Below are 27,863 nucleotides of genomic sequence, written 5' to 3'. Positions count from 1 at the left end.
CTTCTTATTCAATTCACCCTGTGCTCTCTGTTAATGTGTGTGTGTGTGTGTGTGTGTGTGTGTGTGTGTGTGTGTAATCCCTCCACTTACCCAAATACTGAGAAAAGTCTCAAGAGTTACAAATATTATCTTTCCGTGTAGGAATGTAAACAGTTCAACTTTAGGAAGTCCTTTATGATTTCTCTTTCCTGTTTACCTTTCCATGCTTCTCTGATTCTTGTGTTTGAAAGTCAAATTTTCTCTTCAGTTTTGGTCTTTTCATCAAGAATGCTTGAAAGTCCTCTATATCATTGAATGGCCATATTTTTCCTTGAAGTATTATACTCAATATTGCTGGGTAGGTGATTCTTGGTTTTAATCCCAGTTCCTTTGACTTCTGGAATATCCTATTCCAAGCCCTTCAGTCCCTTAATATAGAAGCTGCCAGATCCTATGTTAACCTGATTGTATTTCCACAGTACTTGAATTGTTTCTTTCTAGCTGCTTGCAATATTTTCTCCTTGACCTGGGAACTCTGAAATTTGACCACAATTTTCCTAGGAGTTTCTCTTTTTGGGTCTCTCAGGAGGTGATTGGTGGATTCTTTCAATATTTATTTTGCCCTCTGGTTCTAGAATATCAGGGCAGTTTTCCTTGATAATTTCATGAAAGATGATGTCTAGGCTCTTTTTTTGATCATGGCTTTCATGTAGTCCCATAATTTTTAAATTGTCTCTCCTGGATCTATTTTCCAGGTCAGTTGTTTTTACAGTGAGATATTTCACATTATCTTCTATTTTTTCATTCTTTTGGTTTTATTTTGAAATTTCTTGGTTTTTCATAAAGTCATTAGCTTCCCTCAGCTCCACTCTCATTTTTAAAGAGCTATTTTCTTCAGTGAGCTTTTGAACCTCCTTTTCCATTTGGCTGATTCTGCTTTTTAAAGCAACCTTCTCCTCATTGGCTTTTTGGACCTCTTTTTCTAATTGAGTTTGCCTATTTTTAAAAGTGTTATTTTCTTCAGCATTTTTTTGGGTCTCCTTTAGCAAGATGTTGACTCACTTTTCAAGCTTTTCCATGGCCTGAGTCCATTTCATATTTATTTTGGAGGGACTGGATGCAGAAACCTTGACTTCCTCTGACAGTATGCTTTGTTCTTCCACATCCAAAAGGATGGAAGAAAATACCTCTTCACCAAGAAAGTAACCTTCTGTGGTCTTATTTTTTTCCCTTTTTGGGGCATTTTCCCAGCCAGTTATTTGACTTATGAAACCTTTGTCAAGAGGAGGGTCTTAGTGCTCCTCCTCACCCTAGAGCCATGCTCAGAGCTGAGATTCAGATCAGCTGCTCAATTCCCCCAGGGGCTTTAGGCTGAGTGCTTCACAGATGGATGCTGCAGCTGCCTCTACCACCGCTACTGCCACCGCCACCTGGGGCCAGTGCTGGGGGGGACCCTGTTCCCCTCTCACCCAATTGGTTCCTAAGTTTGTCTTGGCAGGTAGACTTGTCTTGTCTACAGTTATTTTAAATGAAATCTCTCTATCTCTTGCTGGTGGACTTTGTTACTAATACATAGAAATACTGATAATTTATGAGGGTTTGTTTTATATCCTGCAATTTTGCTAAAGTTGTTAATTATTTCAACTAGCTTTTTAATTAATTCACTCAGTATATTATCTTATCATCTGTGAATAGTGGTTTTTTTGTTTCTTCATTGCCTATTCTTCAGATATTTTTCTCATCACTATAAGCTAACATTTCCAGTATTTTATTTAATAAGAGTGGAGATAGTGGGCATCTTTGCTTCACCCTTGATCTTATTGGGAACGCTTCTAGCTTATCCCCATTACAGATAATGCTTGCTGATGATTTTAGATAGATACTATTCATTTTAAGGAAAGCTCCTTTTATTCCTATACTCTCTAGTGTTTTCAGTAGGAATGAGTGTTTTATTTTGTCAAAGGCTTTTTCTGCATCTATTGAGAGGTTGGTTTTATTTTTGATATGGTCAATTATGCTGATATTTTTCTAACATTGAACCAACTCTATATTCCTGGATAATTCCCACCTGCTAGTAGTGTATGATCTTTGGAATATATTGCTGTAATGTCCTTGCTAGTATTTATTGAAAATTTTTGCATCAGTTATCATCAGGGAATTGGTTTATAGTTTTCTTTCTCTTGTTTTCACTTTTCCTGGTTTAGGTGTCAACACCATATTTGTGTTGTAAAATGAATTTGGTAGTACTCCTTCTCTGCCCTTTTTTTCCAAATAGAATATATAGTACTGAGATTAATTATTCTTTAAACATTTGATAGAATTCACTTGTAAATCCATCTGGATCTGGGGATGAAGTATTCTACTTCCTCTTCTGTTAATCTGAGCAATTTATATTTTTGTAAATATTCATCAGTTTCACTTAGAAATAGGTCCTAATAATTGTTTGAATTTCCTCTTCCTTGGTGATGAATTTATCCCTTTCATTCTTGATGCTGATAATTTGGTTTTCTTCTTTCCTTTTTTTAAAATAAAATTAACCAATGGTTTGATCTATTTTGTTGGGTTTTCCCCCCATAAAGCCAGGTCTAGTTTTATTTATTAGTTCAACGGTTTCCTTTTATTTTTCTTCACCTGTCCTTTGATTTTCAGGATTTCCAGTTTGGTGTTTAATTGGAGTTTTCTTAATTTGATCTTTTTTTTTAGTTTTTTTTTGTTGCATACCCAATTTATTGATCTATTCTTTCTCCATTTTATTGATGTAAGTATTTAGAGACATAAATTTTCCTCTAAGTACTGTTTTGGCTTCATCCCATAAATTTTGATATGTTGTCTCATTGTTATCATTATCTTTAATGAAATTATTTCTATAATTTTTTCTTTGACCCACTTATTCTTTAAGATTTGATTTAGTTCCCAATAAAATTTTAATCTATTTCCACTTCCCTTTATTGAATGTAATTTTTATTGCATAATGTTCTGAAAAGGATGCACTTAACCTTTCTGCCTTTTTGCATTTGGTTGTGAGGTTTTTATGCCCTAATACATGGTCAGTTTTTCTATACCGCTCAGAAAAAAATGTATAGTCCTTTCCAGAGGTATTCATATCTAACTTTTTTAGAATTCAATTCAACTTAACTTTTTTGGTTAGATTTATCTAGTTCTGAGATGAGAAAATTGAGATTCCCTCACTAGTACAGTCTTACTATTTCTCCCTGTAATTCATTTACCTTCTCCTTTAACAATATAGATGCTATACCATTTGGTACATATATTTTTAGTATTAATATTACTTCATTTTCTATGGCATCTTTTAACAAGATATAATTTCCTTCCTTATTTCCTTTCATTAGATCTGTTCTTGCTTTTGCTTTTTCTGAGATTATGATTGCTACCCCTGCTTTTTTTTTTTTAACTTAAGGCAAAGTATAATAAATTGTGCTCTAGCCCCTTATCTTTATTCTATGTGTGTCTTGGTGCTTCAAATGTGTTTCCTGTAAACTTGTTATAGGATTCTGGTTTTTAATCCATTCTGCTATCCACTTCCATTCTATGAGTGTGTTCATCCCCTCCACATTTTAAGCTATGATAAATAACTTTTTATTTCCCTCTATCCTACTCTTCGTTGTTTATCTTTCTCTCTCTCTCTTACCTTTCACCCTGTCCCTCCTTACAAGTGTTGTACTTCTGAACACCATCCTTTCCCAATCCATCCTCCCTTCTATCAGTCCCTACTCTAGCCTTTTCTTATATTCATCTCTTTTTACTTCCCTGTAGGGTAAGATTGATTTCTATATCCAACTGAGTGTGGATGTTAATCTCATTTTCAACCAATTCTGATGACAATAAGGTTCAAATGTTGCCCACCCCACCTCTTTTTTCCCCATCACTAAAATAGCTCTTTCATGCCTCTTTTATGTGAGATAATTTATCCTATTCAATCTCTCCCTTCCCCCTTCTCCCAGTGCAATCTTCTTTCTCATCCCTTAATTTTGTTTTTTTTATATTGTTCTATCATAGTCAACTCATATCCACACCCTCTGTCTATGTATACACCTTCCGATTACCCTAATAGTGATAAAGTTCTTAAGGTTACAAATATCATTTTGCCATGTAGGAATATAAACAGTTTAACCTTATTGAATCTTTTTATGCTGTCCTGTTTACCTTTTTATGTTTCTCTTTAGTTTTATATTTGAAGATCCTTTTTTTTTTTTATTTAGCTCTGCTCTTTTAATTAGGAATGCTTTAAAGTCCTCTATTTCATTAAATATCCATTTTTCTCCCTGAGGACTTATACTCAATTTTACTGGGTTGTACTTTGGTTGTAAACCTAGCCCTTTTGCTTTGTGCAGTATCATATTTCAACCCCTCTAGTTCTTCAGTGTAAAAGTTGCTAAGTCCTGTGTAATCCTGAGTGTAACTCCATGATACTTGAATAGTTTCTTTCTGGATGCTTGCAGTATTTTCTCCTTGGTTTTGGGGCTCTGGAATTTGGATATTCCTGGGAGTTATTAGCTTTCCTATTTCAGGTGATAATCAGTGAATTTTTTCAATTTCTATTTTGTCCTCTGGTTCTAGAATATCAGAACAGTTTTCTTAGATAATTTCTTGCAATATGGTGACCAAGCTCTTTTTTTTCCCCATGGCTTTTAGGTAGTCCAATAGTTCTTAAATTATCTCTCCTGGATCTATTTTTTAGGTCAGTTCTTTTTCCAATGAGAAATTCCAAATTTTCATGTATTTTTCATTCTTTTGATTTTGTTTTGCTGTTTCTAGATGTCTTATGGAGTCATTAGCTTCCACTTGCCCCATTCTGATTTTTAAGGATTATTTTGTTCAATGAGCTTTTGTATCTCCTTTTCCAGTCAGACAGTTCTACGTTTTAAGGAATTGTTTTCTTCAGTGAATTTTTTTTATTCTTTTATTCTTCAATTTTTGTGTGTTCTTTAGCAAACTATTGACTCTTTTTCATGATTCTCTTATATCACTCTCATTTCTTTTCCCAATTTTCTTTTCCTTCTATTTGCTTTTTAAAATCCTTTTTGAACTCTTCCATGAACCCATTTTGGGCCTGGGATCAATTACATTTTTCTTTGAGGCTTCATATATAGCCATTTTGACATTCTTGTCATTTTCTAAGTTTGTGCCTTGATCCTCCATATCACCATAGTTATCTTTCATAGCTAGGGGTTTTTTTGGTCATCATTATTAGTTTGGTTGGTTTTTGCTCAATTTTTTCTCATTTTGAGACTTTGGACTTTTTACATAAAAGTGGAGCTCTGTTCCTGGAGTGGATAGGGCACTGTCCTAAGGTTCTTGTGCTGGGACCTGGGGTCTTGCAGTTGGTTTGCACTGGAGTTTGAGGGGCCAATCTCATGGCTTGACTGCGACAGGTCCTCACTATTGGCTTACTCCAGAGGTGGGATCTTGCTGCTGCTTTGCTAGGGCTGGGGGAACAGTGCCATACTGTTGACCTGCCCCAGGGGCAGAGTCTCCCTGCTGGCTTGCTCAGAGGGCAGGGCCTTGCTGTGCTGCTGGTTTACAGAGACTCCTGTTTGCCAAGGTGTTCTGGACTTGTTTCTGGTTTATAATACTGATGTGACCTCACTGTTGACTTGAGGCCTTTCTGAAGCCCTCTAAGGGTGTGGCCTGCAACCACTGCTTAATGACCCATTCTCCCTCACCATTTGCTTGCCATATTCCTGGCAATAATGCTGCCTTAGCCAACCAAAGTATCTCTGCCAAGAAAACCCTCACAAGGGTCATGAAGTGTTAACCATGACTGAAAAAATGACTCACAACAATCCAGGTACCCTTGTTTTTTAAATTTTATTAATGAATTTATTAGTTTTCAACATTTGCTTCCCCAAGACTTTGAGTTCCAAATTTTCTCTCCATCTGTCCCCTCCCCCACCCCGAGACCGTGTGCATTCTGATTACCTCTCCTGAAATTGCCTTCCCTTCTATCACACCCCTCTCCCCTTCTCTTATCCCCTTCCCTTCTATTTTCCTGTAGGACAAGATAGATTTCTATATATCATTGCCTGTTTGTCTCATTTCCCAGTTGCATGTAAAAACAATTTTTCACATTCTTTTTAAAACTTTGAGTTTGGGGGAGAGCCAAGATGATGGAGCAGAAAGATGTACATATACTAGCTCTTCCCATGCAGCCCATAAAATACCTGTAAGGAAACACTCTCAACAAATTTTAGAGCAGCAGAAGTGGAGAACAACAGAGTGGAGGAGATTTCCAGCCCAGGGTGATCTGAAAGGCCAATAGGAAATGTTTGTTGCACCTGTCATGGAGCAGAGCCTAGCCCAGCCTTGGCCACGCAGCCCAACCTGGCTCTGGGAGGAGGATGCAAGCAGGCCTTGGGGGCAGAATCCCCAGTTGCAGTAGTGGTGGTTTGCAGATCCCTCAACCCACAGGTGCCAAAGGTCAGCGACAAGGTTTTTTCAGCTGGCTGATAAGGGAGAAGGGCCTTCCTATAGCTCTGGCCTCAGGCAGTGGCAGCAGAGGCCACAGCAGCCCCTACAGCAGCCTGTATCCATTGTTGGATTGTAAAACTCCTGGGGGCATTGAGCAGCTGATTCTTACCTCAGCCCTGTGTAGAGGCCCTGCAGCAGCTGATCTCTATCTCACACTGAATGGCAGCCCTGCCCCCGCAGCTTATCTGAATCTCAGCTCCCAGTGCTGGCTAGGCGGAACTGGAGGCAAGGTGATTGTGAAGAGGAAACCCTACTAAGATTCTGGGCACAAAAATCTCTTCTTGCTCCCAGACCATTGTACATTCTTGATTGTGCCACCTTGGAGGAACTGAGATCTTACAGATCCCCAGAGTATACCCTACTCTTGACAAAGGACCCATAAGTCAAGTAACTGGTTGGGAAAATGCCCAAAAAAGGGGAAAAAAATAAGAGTATAGAAGGTTACTTTCTTGGTGAACAGATATCTTCTCCCATCCTTTCAGATGAGGAAGAACAATGCTTACCATCAGGGAAAGACATAAAAGTCAAGGCTTCTGTATCCCAAACATCCAAAATAAATATTCAATGGTCTTAGGCCATGGAAGCATTCAAAAAGGATTTTGAAAATCAAGTAAGACAGGTGGAGGAAAAATTGGGAACAGAAATGAGAGAGATGCAAAAAAATCATGAAAAGTAGGTCAACAGCTTGCTAAAGGAGACCAAAAAAATGCTGAAGAAAATAACACCTTTAAAAATAGGCTAACTCAATTGGCAAAAGAGCTTCAAAAAGCCAATGAGGAGAAGAATGCTTTCAAAAGCAGAATTAGCCAAATGGAAAAGGAGGTTCAAAAGCTCACTGAAGAAAATAGAATGGAACAGATGGAGGCTAATGACTTTATGAGAAACCAAGAAATCCCAAAACAAAACCAAAAGAATGAAAAAATGGAAGATAATGTGAAATATCTCATTGGAAAAACAACTGACCTGGAGAATAGATCCAAGAGAGACAATTTAAAAATTATGAGACTACATGAAAGCCATGACCAAAAAACAGAGCCTAGGCCTCATCTTTCATGAAATTATCAAGGAAAATTGCCCTGATATTCTAGAAGCAGGGGGCAAAATAAATATTGAAAGAATCCACCAATCACCTCCTCAAAGAGATCCAAAAAGAGAAACTCCTAGGAACATTATAGCCAAATTCCAGAGTTCCCAGGTCAAGGAGAAAATATTGCAAGCAGCTAGGAAGAAACAATTTGAGTATTGTGGAAATATAATCAGGATAACACAAGATCTAGCAACATCTACATTAAGGCTTCAAAAGCCTTGGAATATGATATTCCAGAAGTCAAAGGAACTAGGACTAAAACCAAGAATCACCTACCCAGAAAAACTGAGTATAATACTTCAGGGGAAAAAATGGCCTTTCAGTGAAATAGAGGACTTTGAAGCATTCTTGATGAAAAGACCAGAGCTGAAAAGAAAATTTGACTTTCAAACACAAGAATCAAGAGAAGCATGAAAAGATAAACAGGAAAGAGATCATAAGGGACTTACTAAAGTTGAACCATTTACATTCCTACATGGAAATATAATTATTTGTAACTCTTGAAACTTTTTTCAGTATCTGGGTAGTTGGTGGGATTACATAAACACACACACACACACACATAGACACGCACGCACACAGAGAGCACAGGGAGAGTTGAGTAGGATGGGATCATATCTAAAAAAATGAAATTAAGGGGTAAGAGAGGAATATATTGGTAGGAGAAAGGGAGAAATGGAATGGGGCAAATTATCTCTCATAAAAGAGGCAAGTAAAAGACTTTTCTATGGAGGGAAAAAGGGGAGAGGTGAGAGAGAAAACACGAAGCTTACTCTCATCACCTTCGACTCAAGGAAGAAATAAAATGCACATTCATTTTGGTATGATAACCTATCTTACAATACAGGAAAGTGGGGGAGAAGGGGATCGCAGGGTGGGGGGGATGATGGAAGGGAGGGCAGTGGGAGGAGGGAGCAGTTAGAAGTCAACACTCTTGGAGAGGGACATGGTCAAAAGAGAGAATAGAAGAAATGGGGGACAGAATAGGATGGAGGGAAATATAGTTAGTCTTACACAACCTGACTATTATGGAAGTCATTTGCAAAACTACACATACATGGCCTATATTGAATTACTTGCCTTCCCATAGGGGATGAGTGGGGAGGGAAGAAGGAAGAGAAGTTGGAACTCAGAGTTTTAGGAGCAGCTATTGAATATTGTTCTTGCATACAACTGGGAAATAAGAAATACAGGTAATGGGGTATAGAAGTTCATTTTGCCATACAGAACAAAAGAGAAGATGGGGATAAAGTAAGTGAGGGGTGTTAGAAGGGAGGGCTGATTGGTGATAGGAGTAAGTAGAATGCTCAGAGTTTTGGGGTAGGGGAGGGGAGAGATGGGGAGAGAATTGGAACTCAAAATTTTGTGGAAATGAATGTTGAAAACTTAAATAAAAAAATAGATAGATAGATAGATAGATAGATAGATAGATAGATAGATAGATAGATAGATAGATAGATAGATAGATAGATAGGGGGAAAAAACTTTGAGTTCCAAATTCTCTACATTCTTCCCTCCCCAACCACCCCCATTGAGAAGGCAAGCAATTCAATATACGTTATACATGGGTAGTCATGCAAAATACTTCCATAACAGTAATGTTATGAAAAACCAACTATATTTCCCTTCATCCTATCCTGCCCTCCATTTACTCTTTTCTTTCTTTTGATCCTGTCCCTCCTCAAAAGTGTTTACTTCTTATTTCCCCCCTCCTCTCATTTGCCCTCCCTTCTATAATCCTCTTATTCTTATTCCATTTCCCCCTACTTTCCTGTAGGGTAAAATAGATGTTCATACCAAAATGTGTAGGTTTTTCCCTCCTTAAGCCAAATCCAATGAGAGTGGGGTTTACTCATTCCCTCTCATCTCCCCCTCTTCCCCTTCATTATAAAAGCTTTTTATTGCCTCTTTTATCTGTGATAATTTATCCATTCTATTTCTTTCTTTCTCCTTCTCTCAATATATTCCTCTCTCACCCCTTAATTATATATATATAATGTCTATATATATATACGTATATATATATATATGCACACACATATACATATACATATGTATATTCCCTCCAACTACCCTAATACTGAAAAAATTTTCAATAGTTACAAATATTATCTTTCAATGTAGGAATATAAACAGTTCAACTTTTAGTAAATCCCTTGTGATTTCTTTTCCTGTTTACCTTTTCATGTTTCTCTTGATTCTTGTATTTGAAAGTCAAATTTTCTATTCAGCTCTGGTCTTTCCATCAAAAATGCTTGAAAGTCCTCTGTTTCATTGAATGTCCATTTTCCCCCTGAAGGACTATACTCAGTTTTTCTAGGTAGGGGATTCTTGGTTTTAATTCTAGCTCCTTTGACCTCTGGAATATCATATTACAAGCTCTTCATTCCCTTAATGTAGAACCTGCTAGATCTTGTGTTATTCTGATTGTGTTTCCACAATACTCCAATTGTTTCTTTCTGGCTGCTTGCAATATTTTCTCCTTGAGCTAAGAACTCTGGAATTTGGCTACAATAATCCTAGGAGTTTTCCTTTTGGGATCTCTTTCAGGAGGCAATCTGTGGATTCTTTCAGTTTCTATTTTACCTTCTGGTTCTAGAATATCAGGGCAGTTTTCCTTGATAATTTCTTGAAAGATGATATCTAGGCTGTTTTTTTTTTTTATTATAGCTTTCAGGTAGTCCAATAATTTTAAAACTGGATCTACAGACCCTGGATCTATTTTCCAGGTCAGTTGTTTTTGTTTTTGTTTTTTTTTAATGAGATATTTCACGGTGTCTTCTATTTTTTCAATTCTTTTGGTTTTGTTTTATATTTTCTTGAGTTTTCAAAAAGTCATTAGTTTGCATCTTCTCCATTCTAATTTTTAAAGAACTATTCTCCTCAGTGAACTTTTGAACCCCCTTTTCCATTTGTCCATTTCTGCTTTTTAAGTCATTATTCTCCATATATATGTATGTATATACACATATGTATGTATATATGTATATAATTTATTTGTTTATTTTTCAGTTCTCAATATTTACTTCCACAAGAATTTTAATTCTAAATTTTCTCCTCATCTCTCCCCACCCCTTACCCCAGGACAGCATGTACCCCATCCACCCCTTCCTCCAGACTGTCCTCCCTTCTTACATCCCCATCCCCTCTATTTTCCTGTTGAGTAAAATAGATTTCTATACCCCATTCCTTGTACATCTTATTTTCCAGTTGCATGCTAAAACAATTTTTAACATTCACTATTAAGGTTTGAGTTCCATATTATCTCCCTTCCTCCCTCCCCACCCACCCTCATTGAGAAAACAAGGAATTCAATATAGGTCATTCATGTAGCCATGCCAATCACTTCCACAGTAGTTATATTGTGAAAACTAACCACATTTCCTTTTCTCTTATCCTGCCCTCCATTTATTTCATTCTCTTCCTTGACCTGTCCTCTCACAATAATGTTTGCAGTTGATTATCCCTTTCCGCAATTTGCTTTCCCTTCTATTATCTTCCATCTCCTATCTCCTTCCCCCCTTCCTTCCTTCAGGATAAAATAGATTTCTGTATCAAATTGAGTGTGTGTTATTCATTCCTTAAGCCAAACCCCATGAGAGTAAGACTCACTTATTCCCTTTCATCTCCCCTCTCTTCCCTTCTGTTGTAAAAGGTCTTTCTTGCCTCTTTCATGTGAGATGATTTGTTACATTCTACCTTTCCCTTTCTCTTGCTTCTAGTACATTCCACTCAGTGGTAAATTTTATTTTTTAGGTTTTCTCCCTTCATATACAGCTCACCCTGTGCCCCCTCTGTATGTACATGTGTATGTGTGTGTGTATACATATGTGCTTATATATACACATACATACATGTATATACATACTTGCACACATACACCCAGGTACATATACATACCTACAAATATATAAAATATACATACATACCTACCCATATATATGTATTCCCTCTAACTACACTAATACTGAAAAATGAGTTACAAATAGCATCTTTCCATGTAGGAATGTAAAGAGTTCAACTTTAATGAGTTCCTTAAGGCTTCTCTTTCCTGTTTACCTTTTCAGGTTTCTCTTGATTCTTGTATTTGAAAGTCAAATATTCTATTCAGCTCTAGTCTTTTCAACAAGAATGCTTGGAAATCCTCTATTTCATTGAAATTCCATTTTTTTCCCTGAAGGATTATACTCAGTTTTGCTAGGTAGGTGATTCTTGATTTTAATCCTATCTCCTTTGACCTCTGAAATATCATATTCCAAGCCCTTCGATCCCTTTGTGTAGAAGCTTCTAAATTCTGCATTATCCTGATTGTTTTTTCACTATACTTAAGTTGTTTCTTTCTGGATACTTGTAATATTTTCTCCTTGACCTGGGAACTCTGGAATTTTGCTACAATATCCTAGTAGTTTTCCTTTTGGGATCTCTTTCAGGAGGTGATCAATGAATTCTTTTCATTTCTATTTTACTCCCTCTAATATATCAGGGCATTCTTGCTTGATAATTTCTTGGAAGATGATGTCTTTTTTTGATCATGGTTTTCAGGTAGACCAATAATTTTTAAATTGTCTCTCCTGGATCTATTTTCCAGGTCAGTTGTTTTTCCCATGAGACATTTCACATTGTCTTCTATTTTTCATTCCTTTGGTTTTGTTTTATGATTTCTTGGATTCTTGTAAAGTCATTAGCTTCCATCTGCTCTATTCTAATTTTTAAAGAATTATTTTCTTCAGGGAGCTTTTGAACCTCCTTTTCCATTTGGTCAACTCTGCTTTTTAAAGCATTCTTCTCCTCATTGGCTTTTTTGGACCTCTTTTGCCATTTGGGCTAGTCTATTTTTAAAGGTGCTATTTTCTTCAGCATTTTTTTGGTCTCCTCTAGCAAGCTGTTGACTTGTTCTTCATGATTTTCCTGCATTGCTCTCATTTCTCTTTCCAATTTTTCCTCCACCTCTCTTACTTGATTTTCAAAATCCTTTTTGAATTCTTTTATGGCCTGAGACCACTGCATCTTTTTTTGAAGGCTTTGGATGTAGAAGCCTTGACCTTGCTATCATCCTCTGATTGTATGCTTTGGTCTTGCTCATTTGAAAGGATGGAAGAAAAATAACTTTTCACCAAGAAAGTAACCTTCTATGGTCTCATTTTTTCTCTTTTTGGGGCATTTCCCCAGTCACTTACTAGATTTTTGAGTCCTAGGCCTCATAGGTTTTGTGCGGCTGTTCTCTGAGATATCTCTAGGGACCTTTAAGTTCTGAGTTCCTTCAAGATGGCACAATTAAGGGAGAGGAGTTTCCTCCTCTCCTGGCTGAGCTCTGGTCTTTGAGCAACCACAGACACTCTTTTCTGCCCTGGAACTGTGAGTAAGATTCCCTCTCCACAGCTGCCACCAGCTCCACCATGCCAGGGCTCCTCCTCACTCCAGGACTGCCACTTAGGTCTGAGAATCAGATCAGCTGCTCAATTCCCCCAGGGTCTTTAGGCTGAGAACTCCCAAAGTGGATGCTGGGGCAATGCTCCCCTCTTACCCAGGTGAAAGAGCTTTCTTCCTGATCTTTGAATCTGTCTTCGATGTTTGTGGGTTGAGAAATCTGGAAACCTCAGCCACTACCCATGATTCAGCACCCTCTTACCCTGCTCCAGTCCTGTCCATGCTGGGTGGCCCATGCTGGGTTGCATTCTACTCTAAGCCCTATGCAATAGACCTTTCCTGTTGCCCTTCCAGGCTGTCTTGGGCTGGAAATCTGTTTTACTCAGTCATTTTGTGGTTTCTGCTGCTCTAGAATTTGTTTTGAGTCATTTTTTGCAGGTATTTTAAGGGCTATGGCAGGAAAGCTAGAGCAGGTCTGTCCTACTTCACCATCTTGGCTCCATCCTAGTCTTATTTTTGAAGGTGTTATTTTCATCAACATTTTTGGGGTCCCCTTTAGCAAGCAGTTGACTCATTTTTCCTTATTTTCTTACATCACTCTCACTTCTCTTCCCAATTTTTCCTCTACTTCTTTTTCTTGATTTTTAAAAACCTTTTTGAGCTCTTGCATGGCCTGAAATGAATTCATATTTTCTTTGGAGGCTTTGGATGTAGGAACTTTGAATTTGTTGTTTTCTTCTGACTATATGTTTTGATCTTCTTTGTCACCAAAGATTCTATAATTTGATGTATTTTATGCTGTTTGCTCATTTCCCTAAACAATTATTTGATTTTTGAGCTCTTTTTCAAAGTAGTTCCCTGCTTCCAGTGGAGGGCAGGGGGGAAAGATGTGTTGTCCCAAGTTTCAGGGATTTTGTGCAACTGTTTTTAGAAATACTTCTAGATATCTTCAAACTTTCAGCTCTTCCAAGTTTGTATGATCAAGAGAGAGGTGTTTACTCCTCTCCTGTTCTGTGCTCTGGTCTATGAGTGACCTCAAGCACTCTTTTCTGCCTTGAAACTGTGAGGAGGATTCCCTCTCCACCACTGCCACAAGCTCCGCCATGCCAGCACTCCTCCTCACCCCGAGACTACCACCCAGGACTTCCACCTAGATCTACACAGGGCAAAGCAAGAGAATCCCATCTTGGTACCCGCAAAAAGATCCCTGTAACCCCTCTCTGATCAACTACTGGATACCCCCACAATCTGTGGGCCTAGAACTCTAGAACAGCCACTGCTACTGCTGCAGCTACTGCAACCACTATGTGCTTTGCAGCCCTTCTACCACCCTAGCACTGGGGTTGGACCACACTCCTCTCACACAGGTCAGACAGGCTTTTTCCAGTGACCTTCTAAGTTGTCTTTGGTGTTTTGGGGTTGAGAAGTCTGAAACCTGCCACAACTGCCTGTGATTCAGTCCCCTGTCACGTGCTCAGGCTTTGTCTGTGCTGGAGTGGCCTGTGCTGGATTGTACTCCACCCCCCAGCCCAGTGAGATAGATACTTCCTCTTGACCTTCTGGCTGTCTTGTGCTGGAGATTTGTTTCACTCTGTCATTTTGTGGGTTCTGTAGCTCTAAAATTTGTTTAGAGTAATTTTTTTTTACACATATTTGGAAGGATCTGGGGGAGAACTCAAGTCCTTGCTTTTACTCTACCATCTTGACTCCACCTAGAGGTACTCCTGTTTGCAAATTCTTTGTTCAGACTTTCATCCTGAATAATGAGGCAAAATTCTAGAAAAAGGGGATTAAAAGAGTTTATTAAAAATTATAATTCAAGGTAGTAACATAACATGTTAATCACTTGAGATCAGCAAGGGATTCAAAATGGAGCAAGCTTTCATTGATAACTTTTGTAATGAGATAAAGACAATTCAAATTGGTGCATATCGGCAAAAGGGGATGAGCCATTGTGCATCAGCTCATCTCCAGTTGCTGGCTAACAGGTAAGTGCTACATGCTGGAAAGTTATCCCTTCCACATCACAACTTTCCCTGTTGTGGTTTCAACATATCATGGGTTGGCATAAGAAATTTAAAGGGAATTTTGGTGGAGTTTTGTGGAAGCTACAGATGACATATGAAGACCATCAGATAACACAGAGCCTATGACCAAATATTTAACCCAAATTTTGCAATAAAGGCATTGTAAAAACCCCATAAAAGAAAGAAAAAAAATTCAGACTTCTCTGGCATGAGGGGAGGGCCAAAAAATTTTCCAGATAGTGGGGATGCTATGCCCCTAACCCCCATGTTGCATAAAGGATAACTATAGTATAAAAACTGCCCACTGGGTGAAGCTTCCCCCAAATGACAAGCAGGACTGGGAGCCATTTGGTCTCTGAGTCAGCATAATTTTCGGTAATTCCTCCATTTGGTAGCTTAAAATATCGAGTTTTGTTTTCTGGGAACAATTTGTAAATTTCCCAATGCTTTGTTGTTGTTGAAGATATTGACAGTTTTCTTCTATTAATCCCTGCACTATTGTGTTTAGGCTTTTGTTGTTTTTTTTTTTTTTAATTTGTCATCTCTTTCTGAGACAGTTATTATTCTTAAGTTATCTCTGCAATCCTGTCTTCAGGGTCAGTCCTTTTGGTTTGTATAGAATTTATATGTTCTCTTAGCATTATTAACTTTTGTTTGTCTTCAGCCATATTTTTATTCTAGAATTTTTTCTATTCTGTTTTGAAACAGATTGTTCCAAATCTGTTCATCTTCTTTTTACATGTTTAGAGAAATTCTTCATCATGAATTCAATTTTTTTTCTAATCTGACAAAGTTATAAAATTCTGTATTGAGAGTTCTAAATTTTGAACTATATATATTCCTAATCTTTCTTATGTGATTTTCATTCCTTCTTTGAACCATTGTGGAATTTCTTGATGTCATTTCATGATATCTTAGGTCTATACATAGGGTTATATTTTATCAAATATTTGGTTTGCCTTCTTTTGTCTTATATTTGTTAAGAAAACTTTGTATTTTTTTTCAGAATTTAATATTGAATGCAAAGTATTTCAGTGAGTTCCTCATAAAATGTCTCTGTTTTCTTATCCTCTGCAACAGATGTTGGTATATAAGCTATAATTGTTTTAATGATATTCTTTTTGTTAAAAACAAATACTTGCAATATTTCATTCCTGGGGAAATCATAGAACACATTATTAAGAGGATTAGGGAATAACTTTTGGGGAAAAAAAATATGTATGTATATAGGGAATGTGAAGATGAACATGATTATGCCAGCATAGCTTTTTAAAAAAACAAAAAAACAAACAGGCTTACTAAACTAGTGTAGCAGAGGAAATTGGTAGAGTTTACTTAGATTTTTTTTTTCACAATAGTAAAGTATCTCTTACTAATCTGTGAAAGATGAAGATTAGATAGTAGTAAAACTAGATGACTTTGGAACTGGTTGATTCACTATAATATTATATATACCTTATCTACTTAGAAGAAGGTCTATAATAGAATCACTAGGGACCTGTGCTTGACCCATTGCTGTACAGCATTTCTATCAAGGACTCTGGTAAAGGCATAGATAGCATCTTTTTATTTTTAGATGGCAAATAGCTAGAAGGGATCGATCACTAACACTCTGGAGTCAGGATTCAAAGGATCTTGATGAACTAGAATATTAAGCAGAATTAAATAAGATGAAATTGAGTAAATGCAAAGTCTTTCACTTGGCTTCAAAATAATGATTGCACAAGTATAATATGGGTCAGGAAAAGTTAGCAATTTGAAAATATTCAGGGGTTTTTATAGATTACAAACTCAACATGAGTCAGCAGTGTGATAGGGCAGTCAAAAACATGCTAATGAAATATTGGACTATAATGAGAGAGTTTTCAGGAATAAGGTAACAGTCCCACTGTACTCTGACCTGGTCAAACCATATCTGTATTACTGTGTTTTCAGTTCTGAATCTCACAACTTAGGATGGAGAGTAAGAAGTTAGAAAGTATGCAGGGGAGGACACCCAGAATGCTGAGGAGCCTCCAGTTCATGGCCCATGAAGATCAGCTAAAGGAGTAGGGATGTGTGACTGGAGAAGAGAAAATTTAGAGGGAATTTGATCACTGTCTTTATATGTTTGAGAGGATGTCTTGTGGAGGAGAAACAAGGCTTGTTCTACTTAGCCCTAGAGGGCAGAAGTAAAAGTGGGTGGAATTTCAAATATGGAAATTTTAGTCACAAAAGAAAAACTCGGTAGGAATTGGACTTACCTAAAGGTGGAATCAGCTTCTTTGAGAAATAGTAACTCCCCACTTACTTTGGTCTTCAGGTAAAAACTGGATAGCCACTTGTCAGGTATGTGGTTTAGGGCTTCTTTTTCAGGTATGCATTATACTATATGGTCTTTGAGGTCCCCACCAATATTGTGTGACTCACTTTCTTTTAGCTCTGAATAAAGTTAATGCCTTGTATATCATGTATATATTTAATAATTGTTTATTGATTTAAATTGAAGTTCCACCTCATTATTTCATTTCTTCGGATAGTTCAACTCACCCAGTATACTCATCCTAGAGTCTGAGAAAAAGAATGTTTATTTCAACATTATAGTGAATTTCAAGACTTATTGGCTTAGTATATGTGTTGAGTAAAGTATGGAAGGATAATTGAACTTTGCAAGGAAATTCTAAAACTGAGTGTCAGGATTCCTAACTTCCTACCCCGTCCCTACTTGCTTCACTTGTGTATTAGTCAACTCTGTCTCTCAGTTTACCCCTCTGTACTAGGGCAAGAAAAAATATCTGACACCTTGGAAAAAAGACATACAAATGTCTTGTGATATTAAGGAGGTGTTGTTTGGTATATGTATGTGTATATGTGTATGTGTGTGTATTCTAAAAATTTTGATGAAGATTCTTAAATGTGTCAATCAAAAAGCAGAGATTCACACAAACAAGTCAACTTTTTTATTAAAAGAGTCCTCGAAAACTCTGTTATCACAATTTTTCTCCTATATATTCAGTTTACTAATTGTGATTTGATACTTCTCTCCACAGATCTGCAATGCATTTTACAACATTGATGTATTAGTTCTCCTAGCAGGGTGTCATCGTGAGTATCATGCCCCTGAGCTATGCTTTATATCTCTGGGTCCTCTTACTGTAGAGATGACTGAGTCTGCCCTGGTTTGATTTTCAGCACTGATTGTTAAGACTTTTGAGACCAATGACTTCTTTGATGCTGGCATTACCAAGGCCCAGTTGTTTCTTACCCTTCATGATGCTGTTCTGTTTGCTCTTGGAAAGAAATACCTGGAGAGTCCGGAGGATGAGCCAGATACAATAATAAAGGTTAGCTGATCTTATGTATCCTTGGGAGGCAGGGGATAAATTTGGAGTCAAATTAACATTAACCAGGAGTCTGGGCAGTTTTACATATATGTATATCTTCAAGTTAAGTCACAGATGAAAGTGTTGGATGGAATAAGGTCAAGACAGAAAAGCCTGTGGTTTGCCGCTAAGATTTCCCTCTAGTCTGGTATTAATCAATTAATCAACACTATTTGAATCTGTTTGTTTGACCACTTAATTGTATTGTCAAATAGCCCAAATTCCTCCATGTTGTCTATCAGGTTATCATGAAGCTATCAGATGTCTTATTGAAAACATAATGCACTATGTCTACGGATTCCCTTGATTTACTTGTCAGATAACCTATCAAAAAAAAGAGATAGGAACACATCATAGATATTGGATCATGGGACATATTCTTAGTAAAACTATGCTGGCTCCTTTGATGACCATGCACTTTTTTTTAAGAGTTAAAAAGACATCTATTCAATAAGTAGTTTAAGAATTTTCCAGGAAAAGGTTACTAGGCTGTAATTTCTGGGATCTACCTTTTTCTATTTGTTTGTTTTTTAAGTTTGTATATTTGCCCAGATTTCTTTTAATATTTCTCCCATTCTTCATGATTTCCTCAAAGATTATCAACTCTGATTCTGCAATGTAAATCTGTAAGTTGTTTTAGAATCTTGGAAGGTAATTCATCTGGGCCTGAATTCACTTAAAGGAACTAGGTATTTTCTTATTTTCTTTGCTTGAGTATGGGTGTGGAGTATTAGCAAAGATGCCAACAAGTAGAGACAGTGTTTGCACATAGGACTAGTCCCTAGAAAATAAACCAGTGGATTTGTAAATCAAAAAACTAGCATTGCTAGAGCTTGTGTATTAATCTCCACTATGAATTAACTTCTTTGTGTATTAATTTCTTGATTCACATTCTAATTCTGCTCTTTATATCTCCTTTATAGGAAACACTGCATTCTCCACCCTATTCTCCCTCTAGTCAAATGTTAAGGTATGACTCAGAATCAAGAAAGGACCTACAGATAACACCTTCCAAGGTACCCTGCTACAAGTGCAGCTGTGGCTTTGTTCTTGCTGGTTAATAATATTTCTCCAAAAGACTACATTCTGCATAATTATCCCATGGAAAAACTCAGTCAAATAGAGATCTGGTCTTAGAGTCAGAAGCATCTAGATTCAAACTCTTCCTCTGATACAGAATGGTTAGTTGAATCTAGGTAAGTCACTTAACTTCCTAGTACCTCCAAGCAGCTTTTTAAGACTGATCTGTAATGGTACTGATCAGGAATTCCATGTACCATGAAATCTCAAGTTTAGTCCAAAAAGAAAAAAGAAAAAAAAGCCCCAAGTGTAAGGCATAGAAATTCTTACCAAGATAATATAAATAAAATAGTTGGGAAATGCAAAATTCCACTCTTGGCTGCAGCATCTCCTAATGGAAGCTAATTGCTACAGATTACTCAGGAAGAAAGGAACTGGTTTTGGTGGCAGTGCCAAGAATAAATTTTCTAGCTTCAGACTAACTCTTTCTGGCCACCAGAAAAGTTTTCTTTCCAACCACAAGAGCCCTGTTCTGGCACAAACAGAATCTCATTGATCAAACACAAAAATGTCTAGCTCTTTTTTCAAGTGGGGAATACTATAGAAAATTCCCTTTGAGAATTGTGTAAGAATTCAGAACAGTATGTTCTATAGAGAACCAATCCAATCTGGGCCTACCAAGTAACAAATACAGAAATAAGCATGACTGAATCTTTATAGCTGGAAGGGACCTCATCTTGTCCAACTATCTGATTTTATAAATGAAGAAACTGAGGTTTACATAGATTAAGTGACTTGCTTCATAATAGTAGTAAGCATCAAGAGGTTGGATGTGAACCTAGATCTTCTGACACTAGAACTAGGGTTCTTTCTACTGTATTATGATTTCCACACAAAAAACCAAGTGTTTGACTTGGAAAAAAGGCATCCTTTAATGGATCAGTTTGTTCATGGGCTTTCCAAGGCAGATAAGTATGAATATGCTTTCTTTTTTATAAAATAATTTTTATAGATATTTTTAATATCACCAGAATTCTCCCAGTATTCTTTCCAAATACCCCTTCCAGAGAGCAGTTTGTAGCAAATAATATTTTTTTAAGAAAAAGATAAAAAGAAAAGAAAGCAACTAAACCAATCAATACATATATAAATCTAAGAATATATGTAAAGTTCCACATCTGTGGACCTCCCACATAGGCAAAGCATGCAGATATCTTCTCATTTTTCTTCTTTGGGGCTGCGCTTGTGCTTTATAATTTTGCAACATTCACTTTTTTAAAAATAAGTTTTTAGTGATGTCTTGTTTTTGTTTTTTTACCCATTTTTATCTTTTTTTGTCTTTCTAAATTAATTTTTAATTTTCAATATTCATTTCAACACATTTCCACAGGATTTTGAGTTTCAAATTTTCTCCCCATCTCTCCCCTTCCCCCACCCCATATGGCATGCGTTCTGTTTACCCCTTCCCCCAGTCTGCCCCCACTTTTATCACACACCCCCAACCCCTTGCCCCTTACTTTCTTGCAGAGCAATATAGATTTCTATGCCCCATTGCCTATATATCTTATTTCCCAGTTGCATATAAAAACATTTTTTTTATCATTTGTTTTTAAAATTTTAAGTTGCAAATTCTCTTCCTTCTTCCCTCCCAACCCACTCTCATTGAAAAGGCAAGCAATTCAATATAGGCTGTACAAGTGTAGTTATGCAAAACACTTCCATAATAGGCTGTGAAAGACTGACTATATTTCCTTCCATCCTAAACCACCCCCCACTTGTTCTGTTTTCTAATTTGACCCTGTCACTTTTCAAAAGTATTTGCTTTTGACTGTTCCCTTTCCCAATCTTCCCTCCCTTCTATCATCCCCCCTTATCCCCTTCCCCTTTATTTTCATGTAGATACCCAGTTGAATGTGTATGTTATTTCCCTCTTTAAGCCAAATCTGATGAGAGTAAAGTTCACTCGTTCCCTTTCACCTCCTCCCTCTTCCCCTCTGTTGTGAAACCTTTTTCTTGCCTCTTTTATGTGAGATAATTTGCCCCATTCTAGCTCTCCCCTTCTCCTATTCCCAATATATTCTTCTGTCACCCCTTAATTTTATTTTTTAGATATCATCCCTTCATTTTTAACTCACTCTGTGTCATCTGTCTGTCTATTTATCTATCTATATTTTTCCTCCAACTACCCTAGTACTAAGCAAGATCTCATGAGTTACAAATATCTTTTCATGTAAGAATGTAAACAGGTCAACTTAAAGTCCCTTATGATACTTCTTTCCTGTTTACCTTTTCATGCTTCTCTTGGTTTTTGTATCTGAAAGTGAAATTTTCTATTCAGCTCTGGTCTTCTCATCAAGAATGTTTGGAAGTCCTCTATTTCATTAAAGTTCATTTTTCCCCCTGAAGGATTATATTTAGTTTTGGTGGGTAGGTGATTCTTGGTTTTAATCCTAGCTCCTTTGAACTCTGGAATATCATATTTCAAGCTCTCAGATCCTTTAATGTAGAAGCTGCTAGATCTTGTATTTATCCTGATTGCATTTCCACAATAGTCAAATTGTTTCTGTCTGCTTGCAATATTTTCTCCTTGACTTGGGAACTCTGGAATTTGGCTACAATATTCCTAGGAGTTTTCCTTTTGGGATCTCTTTTAAGAGGTGATCAGTGAATTCTTCCCATTTCAATTTTACCCTCTGGTTCTAGAATATCAGAGCAGTTTTCCTTGATAATTTCTTGAAAGATGATGTCTAGACTTTTTATTTTATCATGGCTTTCAGGTAGTCCAATAATTTTTAAATAATCTCTCCTGGATCCATTTTCCAGGTCAGTGGTTTTTCCAATAAGATATTTCACATTTCTATTTTTTATTCCTTTGGTTTTATTTTATAATTTCTAGATTTTTCATAAAGTCATTAGTTTCTATTTGTGCCATTCCAATTTTGAAGGAATTACTTTCCTCAGTGAGCTTTTGGATCTCCTTTTCCATTAGGTCAATTCTGCTTTTTAAGGCATTCTTCTCATTAGCTTTTTGGACCTCTTTTGCCATTTGAACTGGTCTATTTTTTAAGGTGTTATTTTCTTAAGTATTTTTGGGAGGGTCTCCTTTAGCAAGCAGTTGACTCATTTTTCATTATTTTCTTGCATCATTCTCATTTCTCTTCTCAATTTTTCTTCTACTTCTCTTTCTTAATTTTCAAAATCCTTTTTGAGCTCTTCCATGGCCTGAGACCAATATGTATTTTTCTTGGAGGCTTTGGATATAAAAGCTTTGACTTTGTTGTCTTCTTCTGGTATGTCTTAATCTTCTTTGTCACCAAGGTAAGATTCTATAATCTGGGTTTTTTTTATGCTGTTTGCTAATGTTCCCTGTTAAATACTTGACTTTCTAACTCTATGCCAAGAAAGGATTCTGTTTCTAGTGGGTTTGGAGGTGGGTATACCGTCCCAGGCTTTAAGAGTTTTGTAATAGCTGCTTGATCCTCCACCGTCTGTGGACCAGGAGTTCTGGAAGCAACCATAGCCTTTGCTGCTGCTGCTGCCACTTCTACCTCTGCTGCTGCCACTGCATGGAGCTTCCTCCTCCTCTACCCCATGGCTGGGGCCAAACCCCAGTCAGACCAGATCCAACAGAGTTTTCCCACTGACTTTATATGCTGTCTTTGGCATTTGTGTGTTGAGAAGTCATGAAATGGTCACAGCTGCCTACAGTTTAGGCCCCTGAGGCCTGCTCTAGCCTCATCTGTTTGAACATGGTGCACACTGGACTGCACTCTGCTCCACTCCCAGTCTGGTGCAATAGACACTTCCTATCAAACTTCCAGGCTGTCTTGGGGTGGAGATTTGTTTCACTCCATTATTCTGTGGGTTCTGCAGCTCTAGAATTTGTTTAGAGTCATTTTTACAGGTATTTGGAAGGGTTTGGGAGGAGAATTCTATCAAATCCCTGCTTTTACCCTACCATCTTGGCTCTGCCCCAATGTCTTCTGTTTTTTAGTTATCATAGTTATCCCCAGTATTTCTTCTCCTCTTCTTCCTAGAGGCTATCCTATATAATAAATAATGTTTTTTTTAAGGAAAAAACAAATCAGCATTATTGATCAATACACTGAAAAAGTCCAAAAACATACGCAATATGTAGCACCTGTGGACTTCCTACATCCATGAATGGGTGGATTGAAAATGTCTTCTCATAGACCTTCATTTGAGTTCATACTTGATCTTTATAATTTTGGTACATTTACTTTCAATTTTTTGTGTGTGGTTGTTCTTTGCATATGTGTTATAGTTATTGTGTACATTGTTCTCCTGACTCTGTTAACTTCATGCTGCATTGATCCAGGTAGACCACCACTCTTCTCTCTATTCATCACATGCATTATTTCTTCCAGCACAATAATCTTGCATTAAAATAAAGTACCATAATTTGTATAACCATTCCCAAACATTGGACATCTACTTTATTTCCAGTTGTTAACTATCACAAAAAGTGCTGCTATAAATAATTAAGTGTATATGGGGACTTTCTTCTTATTAATGACTTCCTTAGAGTAAAAACCTAGTAATTGAGTATCTGGTTCAATGGAATGGGCTTCTTAGTCATTGTATTTGCATAATTCCAAATGGCTTGCCAAAATGGTTGTACCATCTCACATCTGGCAACAATGTATTATTAGTATCCTTAATATTCTCCAACCACCCCAATATTGGTTATTGCCATTTTCATCATTTTTGCCAATTTGTAGGATATAAGGTGAAATCTCAGGGTTGTTTTGATTTGCATTTCTCTATTATTAATGATATAGAGCATTTTTTCATGTGGTTGTAAAAAGTTTGCAATTCTTTTGAAAATGGCTTGTTATTCTCCTTTGACCACTTATATATTGAGGAATATTTATCAGTGTTGTATGTGTATATTTGTGTGTTTGTATATATACATGTATGTATACAGATGTATATATATGTGTGTATGTATATGCGTGTGTAAAGGCATGCCTTGTTTTATTGCACTTTACTGCATTTCACAGATGACTTTTTTACAAATTGAAGGTTTGTGGCAATCCTACATCAAACAAGTCAGTGCCATTTTTCTAATAGCATATGGCCACATTGTGTCTCTGTGTCACATTTTGGTGATTGTCACAATATTTCAAATGTTTTCATTATTATTATATCTATTATGGTGATCTGCGACCAGTGATCTTTGAGGTTATTATTACAATTGTTTTGGTGTACCATAAACCATGACCACATAAGAGAGTAAATTTAATCAATAAATGTATGTGTTCTCACTGCTCCACCAATCAGCTCTTCCCTATCTCTCTGCCTCTCTTGGGCCTCCCAATTCCCTGAGATACAATAATATTGAAATTAGGTTAATTAATAACCCTACAGTGGCCTCTAAGTGTTCAAGTGAAAAAAGAGTCAAAACTTGGCAAACTTCATTTTTGTCTTTATTTTCATTTGTTTGTCTTATTTGAAGAAATTGTCACAGGCACCCCAACCTTCAGCAAGTACCTGACCAGTCACCAGTCATCAACAGAGAGGCAAGACCCTCTACAAAAAGATTACCACTGCTGAAGGCCCAGCAAGTTAGCATTTTTTGTAGCAATAAAGTATTTTTTAACTAAGGCATGTACATTTTTTAAGACATAATGCTATTCCATGCTTAATAGACTACAGTATAGTACAAACAAAACTTTTATATATACTAGGAAACCAAAAAATTTGTACGACTCACTTAATTGAATTTTCATTTTATTATGGTGCTCTAGAAGTCATTTTTTCTTTAACAAGCACTTTGTATTTTAATCTATACAAGTGCTTTTTGTGCTTTAGTATGTCAACCCTCAGATAATTTATGTATTTTGTAGTCATTTGGAATGCTATTTTCCTATTTTTGCTTCTTATGTTTTGTTATTGTTATATAGAAATGCTTTCTTTAAAATTTTTGAGGGTTTGTTTTGCAGCCTGCAACTTTTCTGAAGTTAGTGTCTCAGTATCTTTGTTGATTCTCTGGGGTTTTCCAAGTATACCATCATATTATCAGGAAAAAGGGATACTTTTATCTCCTCTTTACCTATCTTTATGCCTCTAATTTCTGTATCTTGTTTTATTGCTGTTGCTGGCATTTCCAGAATTACATCAAATTATAGTATCTAAAGTGGGCATCCTTGCCTCACTACCACAGTTAACGGAAAAGATTCTAGTGTGTCCCCATTGTATATGATGCTTACTTTTGGTTTTAGATAGACGCTTTTTAATGAGATTTAAACAAGTCCCTTTAAGTCTATTCTTTGTAGAGTTTTTAACATAGCAGCATGGCACTTTTTCAAAGTCTCCTGTTTGTTACCCCTTTTTTGGGTTTTGCTTAGTAGTTCCTTTTTCTTTTCATGTTTTAACTTGGCTATTTAATTCTTCCCCCATCTTTTTTTCCTCTCAGTCAAGTAGATATCCTCTTCTTCTCCTGCCTATTTAACTAGTCATATCCATTAGTCTTTAATATTTTTATGTCCCTGTCCAGAAAAGATTTTATTGTCCATCCTCTATTTCTTTCTACTGTAGATTCTCATTCTCTTATTCATGATAATTATCTATTCTCTCTCTATTCTTTATATTCCTTATGGAATAAAGTCTTCCAAGGTATCCATTCTGGGCTCTCCCATCTTGGCAGTTGCTGCCATTGCCTTGTAGAGTTTGCCCCACGGATTCCCCTTTTCCTTTGTTTTTCATTTCCAGAACATTAAAATTCCTGCAAGTGACAGAGAGGACAGTGCCCCATGGTAGGATTCATCTTCCCACTCCCTTCCTCCAAGACCTTCCCCCATCTCATCACAAGTCCCTCATTATGAAATCCACCACTAATCTATGCTTTCCCTTTGGTTACTTTTTTTTCCCCTTTTGCCATTAAAATTTTCTCCCTGGATCCATGTTCTCTGGTTCTCCCAGGTGCCAGTTACCCCCATGAGTTCCAGCTTCTCTCTCCTGAGGGAAAACAAGGGGTCTTTTTTAGCACCAAATCTCCTCGACCACACTGGGTCCCCATCTTCCTTCATAAAACATCTCTTTCACTCATAGGAACATTCATCGATGGAACTCTTTCATACCCTCAAAACAAAGGCTCCTTCCTCCCTCCCTACATTTCAGTCCTCCTCCCTCCTCCTCCCTCACTCCCTCAAAGGATCTTCTCTTCCAGAGGGACCACAGAGAGGTCATCTCCCCCGCTTCACTAGCCCTCAGTATTACCCAGGCACATTACACACTCCTTTCTATCCCCCCTGCTCCTCTCCCTCCACTGTCATGTATCCTTCTATTTTGTAATGTAATCCCAGAAAAAAAAAGTTCTGATTCACCTATAAATAGGTGAATAGGTTTTTTCCATAATACCTCAGGCACATCTTTTATCACTGTTACCATCACCTGATTTCCACCTTCATCCCTATCTCCTTATGTCCATTTGGAAATAAGTCTCTTACTGGTCTCTGTTGTCACTTTTTTGATGTTGGTGTCCTTGACTGTTAGATTCATTCACCCTTCCTGCACTTCTGTTGTTTGAGATATTCAAGAAGCAAATAATCTTTTCTGATCTGATTTTTTTATAAGAATGTTTCAAATATGTCTTTAATATTGAATGTCCATTTTTAAAATTTATGATTAAGTTCAGATTTGCAAGCTACACCCATTACTCCATTGCTCTTCAGAACAATTATTCAGTTCCCTCCTACATTATCTGATGGGTGAAGAATAGTGTGCACTTATTTGAATTTCCTTTCCTTTGTATTTGAAGTCTTTCTCCTGATGACTTGTAGAACTTTTTCTGAATTGAATCGATGAATTCAATCACTATGTTTTTCAGAGTTTGCAGACTTGGGTTTCTTCTGGAAGCAATCTGTGAATTCTTTCCATTGATATTTCATTTTTTATGTTTAGAAATTCTGTACAGTTTCCTTCATTATGATGTTAATTGTCCTATTGTGTTCTTCTTAGAGAACTATGATCATTTGTCTCTATATATCTTCTCTTTGAGATTAATATGTTTTCCTTATATAGTGAACATACTTTCTTTAGATGTTATTTTTTTTGTTTCTCTTCTTCTAGATTATCCTTCACTTCTATTAATTTGCATCCCCAGTCTATTGTTATCTCTTTTGTTTCTTTGGTGAGACTTGATGCTGAAGATTCTAGTTTTTCTCTTCTGTCCATAATTTTTGCTGTGTAGGTCATAAACTCTGCTCATTACTCTTGTTTCTCTTTTAAATCACTCAGGAACAACATGTTGTGTTTCCATGTTCTCTTTAAATTCCACAGAATTTTCCTTTTGTTTTTTTCAATACATATTTATTTATAGGTGTTTGAACTTGTTTACTAGATCTGGAGGTCATACTTCTTTCTTCTCTGATGTTTTCCCTGTTGATTTGTCTACTTATGTTCAAGGCCTTTGAGGTCTTTTTCCTCTTGAGAACTTTGGCAATTTCAGTTTTCCCTCCACCTTGAATGCTTCCTTTCTGCTTCTCTCCCCTCTGGTGGTGGTTTTCC

At 36.8% G+C, this 27,863-nt stretch overlaps 1 protein-coding gene across 9 annotated transcripts in view; it reads left to right on the top strand.

The window, feature by feature from the left end:
• SLC26A8 (solute carrier family 26 member 8) overlaps nt 1–27,863 on the top strand; it is a 185,013-nt gene that overhangs the window by 126,977 nt on the left and 30,173 nt on the right. For all 9 annotated transcript variants that reach the window (XM_072641882.1, XM_072641881.1, XM_072641887.1 and 6 more), the window contains 3 exons: nt 17,979–18,033; nt 18,121–18,272; nt 19,235–19,327. In XM_072641882.1, coding sequence (XP_072497983.1) covers nt 17,979–18,033; nt 18,121–18,272; nt 19,235–19,327 — 300 coding nt within the window. The remainder of the gene's footprint in view (nt 1–17,978; nt 18,034–18,120; nt 18,273–19,234; nt 19,328–27,863) is intronic.

Source organism: Notamacropus eugenii, chromosome 2, assembly GCF_028372415.1.
Source record: "Notamacropus eugenii isolate mMacEug1 chromosome 2, mMacEug1.pri_v2, whole genome shotgun sequence".
Lineage (NCBI taxonomy): Eukaryota > Metazoa > Chordata > Mammalia > Diprotodontia > Macropodidae > Notamacropus > Notamacropus eugenii.
Note: the sequence above shows the minus strand (reverse complement) of the source record. Positions and strands in the feature narration are given on the sequence as shown.